General features: G+C 48.3%; 1 protein-coding gene across 3 annotated transcripts in view; it reads left to right on the forward strand.

Moving 5' to 3' along the window:
* The window catches only part of ACACB (acetyl-CoA carboxylase beta), a 140,088-nt gene that overhangs the window by 49,112 nt on the left and 83,695 nt on the right, over positions 1–7,281 (forward strand). For all 3 annotated transcript variants that reach the window (XM_032397988.1, XM_032397989.1, XM_032397990.1), the window contains one exon: positions 5,674–5,806. In XM_032397988.1, coding sequence (XP_032253879.1) covers positions 5,674–5,806 — 133 coding nt within the window. The remainder of the gene's footprint in view (positions 1–5,673; positions 5,807–7,281) is intronic.

The following is a 7,281-nucleotide window of genomic DNA, read 5'->3' on the forward strand; positions in this document are numbered from 1 at the left end:
TCTGAAGCCATTTCCAAAGTCACCCTGGACTAGTTTAGCCTCTGCTCGCCTTGGAACAAATGCCGGCCAAAGGTCAACCCTGGGGAGCCAATGTTGGTTGGCTTCCAGCTTTGTCAAAAACAAATAAAAATAGCCACCAGCCTGGAGACTGGGTCTGAAACCGGGCCACTCCAGCAGCATTGTGTGTTCACCCACCTAGTTAGTTATGATGGGCTTGTGACCCACCTGAAGGAGGGGAGCTCTCACCAGTTTTGAAATCAAAATGGTAGCTGAGAATGGTTTTTCCAGGCTACAAAATTATGTTTTTCTCCTGGTTGACCTTTTTCTTTGCCATGCTTTAGGTCATTTTGCTAGAGTTTTAATGTTTGTGTTGGAAATGGCATGTCTGAGACCATCTGAAGCCAAAAGATCAAGCCAGCCAGTCGGGGAAAGCTGTAGACAGAGTGGGGGAGAGTGGATGGATGGGAACAGACCCTGGCCAGAGGAGTAGCTGATGCATTTCCTGGTGAGGTTGGGAGATCAGCAGCCCCTGATCCCCTTGGTCTCACTGCACTGAAATGATAATAGGGTTTACCTGTGCCAGAAGCCATCTTTTACTTTCTATGTGTTATTTAACCTTTGCGACATAATACATGTTACTATCCTCATCTTACAGTTGGGGATGCTGAGCGCCTTGCCCAGTGGATGCCAGAATGGCCAGGGCTTCCCTATTACATCCCTATTACAAAGTTCATAGCTTTTTTTCCTTATTGAAAATAATACACCATTGGGGCACCCGGGTGGCTTAGTTGGTGAAGCATCTGCCTTCGGCTCAGGTCATGATCCCAGGGTCCTGGGATCGAGCCCCACCCCACGTTGGACTCCCTCTCCCTCTGCATCCCCCCCTTGTGCATGCTCTCTCTCTCTCTCTCACTCTCCCTCTCTCTCAAATAAAATCTTTAAAAGAGTAACATATCATTGCAGGAAACTTAACAAGTATAGATGAAGAGAAGAAAACAGAAACCACCCGTAACTCCACCACCCTGAGATTACATTTTGGTGTCTATTTCCCTAGATCAGGGGCCTGCAGGTTAGGGCCTTCCGGCCGCATCTGCCTGTTTTTGTAAAGAAATAAAGTCCTTAAAAACAAACTGAGCTACTTGCTGGTTGATGGGCTGTAATTATGATAAAAGCACTGTTCCCATTTGCAAGATGATATTGACCTTCCAAAGTACTTTTCTAAGTCCGATCTTGTTTCAGCGATTCAGTCCTAGGAGGTCTTAGGAGAAAAGCTGCTCACACTTTGTGGCAGGCAGTGAGGTTCTCTCACGGGCCAGAAATCATTTGCTCATCTGTCTGTTCATTCATTCAGGCTCTCTGGCTAAGCCCAGTTGAATGGAGAAAGTCTTCACTGCAAACACATATCCTCTTGTGGCATGGAAACACATCGTTCATTTCTCTTTTTGTTCCCCTGGCCCCGAACTCCGTGTTTTCCTTTGTGATGGGCAGAGCCTTTGGCAGCTCACACTGGGGAGTGGGGGCAGACTGCAGGTTTGTAGGTGGCTTTCCCACGGGGACCTGTACTAGACATGAAGACTTTGTACAGCAGAAAATGCCCACATCTGGGGCGCCTGGGTGGCTCAGTTGTTAGGCGTCTGCCTTCGGCTCAGGTCATGATCCCAGGGTCCTGGGATCGAGTCCTGCATCAGGCTCCCTGCTCGGTGGGGAGTCTGCTTCTCCCTCTCCCTCTGCCTCTGCTTGTGTGCTCTCTCTTTCCTTCTCTGTCAAATAAATAAATAAAATCTTTAAAAAAAAAAAAGAAAAAAGAAAGAAAATGCCCACATCCAACATTTCCCAGTGTGGTAGAAACAGCCCCAGGTCTGCTGACTTGCTCTGTGACCTCTTTGCCTGGCTGGGCCTCAGTTTGCCCATCTATAAAATGGAATTTCTCTTTCCTGACTATTTGCTTCCAATTTTGCTGTTTTTTTCTCAGATGATAGATGGTGCCATGTTGGCAGTGTTCCTTATGATCAGTTAGTTCTTCACCAAAGTTTTGGTCCCCTGAACCCACTCATCCTTGCCCTTGTAACAGCCACTGGACATACCTGTGCGTGGTTAACTGCTAGCCTAATTCTTAACAGATGGCTCTCAGCTTAATGCCTCATCGCCACCTTAAGAAAGTAGACTGAGGGGGCGCCTGGGTGGCTCAGTCGTTAAGCGTCTGCCTTTGGCTCAGGTCATGATCCTGGGGTCCTGGGATCGAGCCCCGCATCGGGCTCCCTGCTCGGCAGGAAGCCTGCTTCTCCCTCTCCCACTCCCCCTGCTTGGGTTCCTGTTCTTGCTGTGTCTCTCTCTGTGAAATAAATAAATAAAATCTTAAAAAAAAAAAAAAAGAAAGTAGACTGAGGGGTGCCTGGGTGGTGCAGTCAGTTGGACATCCAACTCTTGGTTTTGGCTGGGGTCATGATCTCAGGGTCATGAGATCAAGCGTGCATTGGGCTCCGTGCTCAGCGCAGAGTCTGCTTAAGACTCTCTGTCCTGCTGTCCCACCCTGCACTTTCTCTCTCTCAAATAAATAAATCTTGAAAAGAAAAGAAAAAAGAGAAAGTGGACTGAATGTGCATGCCTGATCCTCTTTCTGTCAACATCCCACCAAATGACAGCAAAGAGATGTTTTTTTAAAAAGAGAGAGGGAAACCCATCAAGCCTGGCAGAACAGTTGGGAAGATTAGCCACAGCTAATTAGAGGTCAGAAGCAGATGAACAAGCGGTGACTGGCTTAGCAGAACCAAGAGGGCTGAGTCATAAAGCAGCAGTGAGGACAGCTGAGAACCTACTGGATCTGCACTCTGAAAGGCGTGGGGACTGGCAGCGTCAGGTACCTCTGCACTTGAGTGGGGCAAGAGAGGGTACCAAAATGAGAAGAATTGGGTAAAAGATGCCCAGATCTTCTTGCCTGCTTTGTGTGGCCGGGGGTTGCCCACTTGCACCTCAACAGAAAGCAGGTGGTTCATTCCCTGGAGAGGGAAAAACACAGGGTCTTGGGACTGGGGACTGATGGGCACAGTGGAGGCGTATGAGGTCTGTATCCCAAACACAAGGATCAGGGTCTGTGTAGGTGCTGAATTCTGAAACCTGCCCTGCCCCCTCACCCCCAGACCTGTCCCACCACTTCCCTCACCACTCCTTCCCCAGCTCCTGGCCATTTGAGTATTGGACCATTGAAGGAAGAAGACGCTAGTGGACTTGGGATTCCCTGGTACACAGCCCCCACCACCCCTGATCCTGAGCATCGAGCTCAGCGTCCACTGGCCCCACCTCAGTACCTTCTGTCAGCCCTTTAGTTTTGCTCCTGGTCACGAGGAAGTGACTGAGGCTTGGGTACAGTTTCTAATATGGGAGGCAGGCCCCAAACAATCAAACAGAGGGACACAGGAGACTTGGAAGAAACAGAAACCATGCCAGGAGAAGAGAACTTGAAAAAGCTGCTGTTAATACCCTCCTTCAAGCCAGGGAGGGTGTTGCACAGATAGGAACAGGATGCACAAAAAGGAAACTTTGTGAGCCAATAACAAGCCCTTGGGTATTAGAAACACAACAGCAGGTTAGGAGAGAAGGCTGAAGGAATTGCTCAGAAAGTGAAAGACAAGGGATAGGAAACAGGAGAGGGGAAAAAGACAGAAACTTGCAGGCCAGTCTAAGAATTTCAACATCCAAATAATAAGCCTTCTGGAAAGAATAGAGGAAAAAGGAGGCAGGGAAATCATTTGAATGAAATATTTGAAGACAAATCCCAGGATGTGAGTTTCCACATTGAAGGAGCCTGAAGATTCAGAGCCCCACTGGATGGAAGGAGACACATACCTGAGCACATCCCTGGGAAACTGTAGACTATGGAAGACAGAGACAAGATCCTATAAGTTTCTGGATGTGAAAAAACAGGTCACCTGTGAAGAATCAAGCTATCAGAACATCTCTGGTTCTAGTGTCCTTGGAAGCTACGACACAATGGTGCAAGTCTTCCAAAACTCTGAAGGAGAAGGTTTTCCGTTATAGAATTCCATACACAGCCAAATGATAGGGTCAAACGTGAGATCAGAAGAGAGATAGTTTCAGAACTTGCAAGATTATGAATCATTAGCTCATTCCTACCCCTCATTCCCAAACACCTTTTCTTAGAAAGCTACTGAAGGATGTCTTCCACTGAAGCAAGATAAGAAACCAAAGTAGAGCAACACATGGGAGACAGGAAACAGATCCAACCTAGAATCAAAGGGAATCTCCAAGGTGATAGCGATGAGGTAGCCCAGGGCATCCAGAAGCAGGATAGGCATGTTGAGGGCGCCGTTGTCATGTGCCGTCCCATTGTACCATCTTTTTAACTGGATAGAACTACTGGAGGATATGTCCCAACAAAACAAGGGAGTCCACCAAGAAAGAGGGAGCCATTTGATCCCCCAAATTAGAGATCAAACCCTGAGGAAAGGCAAAAGGAATCCTAGGGATGTCAGCAAAAGGAAGTCCCAGAATGACAGTTGTGTAGGGGGTCTGGAGAAGAGCCGTTCAGTATGAGTGTAGAGAGTAGAGGCCTCCAGGAGGGATGTCGCCAATGAAGAATGATGGAGCTGATCAACTATGTCGTGTACTAGGAGGGTATGAGAAGGAGTGGATGGCATTAGCAGCAGGTGCAAGGAGAGCTACGCAAATGAAAAAACCACTGTCTCCAGGAAAAAGAAGAAAGGAAAATCTGGTCTACCCCAGCCCTCATTTGTGAATAATCCCAGATTCATGAAATCCCAAATACGGAATCTGTATTGAGAGGAACCTGCGTTGAGAGGTTGGGGGACGGGAAGCAGGTGGGATGGCCAAGAGTGCTCATTCCTCGTCTCTCAAGATCAAAGATCCATTGATGGTGTCACACAAGAGGATACACCTAATGGTGACATTGTTTAGAACTACGGAAAGGTGTAAATGCCAGAAAAGTGATTTTCTCTGTTGTGTGGTTCTGGAGGGGATGGGGCAAGGAACCACCATTTGGTTGTTTTACATTTTTTTAAGATTTTATTTATTTAGAGAGAGCACACGAGCAGAGGGAGAGAGAGAAAATCTCAAGCAGACTCCCCATTGAGCATGGACACCTCCCGCCCCGACCCGGGGCTCGATCTCAATGACCCTGAGATCATGACCTGAGCTGAAATCAAGAGTCAGACATTTAACCGACTGAGCCACCCAGGCGCCCTGGTTGTTACACATTTTTTGGTTTTCAGTTATAAAAGTTTTGAGATGCATGTACAGAAAAATGCATGAAAGAGATCAATACTGTTTAGTAAGTCTCAGGTATTGGACTGTGTGGACTTTCTCCCTGATCATAAATCCCCCTCCCCCATAGGCTTTTTTGTATTATTTGAGTTTTTAAATTGGGAGCATAGCAAGTGAAAATTAATTTAAGATTAAAGAGCTCAACATACAGCTTGGGTCAGGTCAGGGGATCGCTTCTGCTTCATTCCTGCACCAGCCTCTTGAGTCTCCTTGTGAAACGCTTCAAGGTCCCCAGGGAGGACTACAAAGCAGAAGGGGTCTGATGGGCTCCCGCTTCTCTGTTGATGTTGATTTTGTAGGTGCTGGGCTCCTGACTCTCTCCCCGAGTGGCCCAGGCTTCCTGGCTCATTGGGGTCTGTCCTCTTCCCTCTGCAGACCCAGCATGTCGGGACTCCACCTGGTAAAGAGGGGCCGAGAACTGAAGAAGCTGGACCTGCACAGAGACTTTACCGTGGCCTCCCCAGCTGAGTTTGTCACGCGCTTTGGGGGGGATCGGGTCATCGAGAAGGTACAGATGGGGTCCCAGCAGTCGGGGTGGGGTGGGGCCCCTCTTCCCAGCTGGAAGTGAGAGAACCTGCTTCGGGCTCATGGTCACGCTGCAGAGAAAGGGCCAGGCCACCCTTCTGTGAGTACTGGCCAAGAGCTACATGCTGGAATTCATCACCTTTCACCCTCCTGACAGCCAGAAGCAATAGGTGCATGACCCCCCCATTTCATGGAAGAGGAGATTGAGGTTTGCAGAGACCCCGAGGTTCCTTCGTGCAAGGGATTGCTTTCTAGGTTATTGGGGGCAGGCATAAAACCCAGCTCTGGCCTTCTGAGGGGAAAGCTGCAGCTGTGGGATTAGAACAGCAAGCCAGCCTGCAGTGGCTTTCTCCCCTGGGGGCTCCCAGAATGTGCTGGAACAAATGGGGCCCAGGGAAACTGGCTGACCTGGGGTCACCCAGAGCCCTTCCTTCTTGACCAAGCCTTGCTTTGGTAATAAGATTAAGAAAACCAAAGCCCTGCTGTCCCGTCATTGCTGTTTGGGAGGCATTTCTGAAAGGAGAGAACACCGAATCTGAGCCCAGGGCTCTGGGCTCCATCTGCTATGGCCACTCACAGGATATGACACCTGGGCTCAGTTTCCCCTTCTGTAAAATAGAGGCAGTCACATTCCCAATCTCTAATGAGACTTGTCCTTCAGGGCAGTCATGAAAATTAGTCAGCAATGGAAGGGCCTTAAAATTACATTCTTGCTATATAAGTCAGAGCTTTGAAGCCATATGCCCTTTTTTTTAAAACAGGAACACTAGAGCTTGGTTTTATTTCTTATAGATCGAGCCAGGACGTTGGCCAGTCTGAGATCCTTATGTGGAGATGAAGCTCAGAGAGGGAAGGGGTCTGCCTAATGCCACACAGGAAGTTCATGGCACATTAAGAATTGAAACCGGACCTTTTCTGTTGCTCTCAGTTGCTGAGGACAGCCAACATTACTGCCTTTCCTCTCCACCGAGTCCGGGGCCTTTAATCTCCAGAATACAGAGGCAGCCACGGGAGTGGGGGCAGTTCAGAGCACAGATCCGACTGTGCAGGGCTCAGGAGTCACATCTCTGCCACTTACTAGCTGTGTGACCTGGGGCAAGTGCCTGAACTCCTTGAGTTTTAGTATCTTTAACCCCTAATAAAGATAAGAATACAATCACTTTCAAGGGTTGAAGTAAGGGTGAAGTGAAGTAATGCTGGTGAGATATATTGTACTGTAGCTTGGTATATACTAGGCATTCAAAAATGTTAAGTGCCAACAAAGGAATCAAAATCATTCATTCATCCCATCCTGTCCATCCTGTCCATCCATCCAGCCGTCCTCTCGTCCATTCATCCATCCTCCAACCATCCATCCATCCTTCTATCCATCCACCCATCCATTCATCCATCTTTCTGTCCATCCATCCATCCACCCATCTGTCCATCCATCCACCCACCTATCTGTCCATCCATCCA

The sequence above is a fragment of the Phoca vitulina genome, unplaced genomic scaffold (assembly GCF_004348235.1).
Source record: "Phoca vitulina isolate PV1807 unplaced genomic scaffold, GSC_HSeal_1.0 scaffold108, whole genome shotgun sequence".
NCBI classification, from domain to species: domain Eukaryota; kingdom Metazoa; phylum Chordata; class Mammalia; order Carnivora; family Phocidae; genus Phoca; species Phoca vitulina.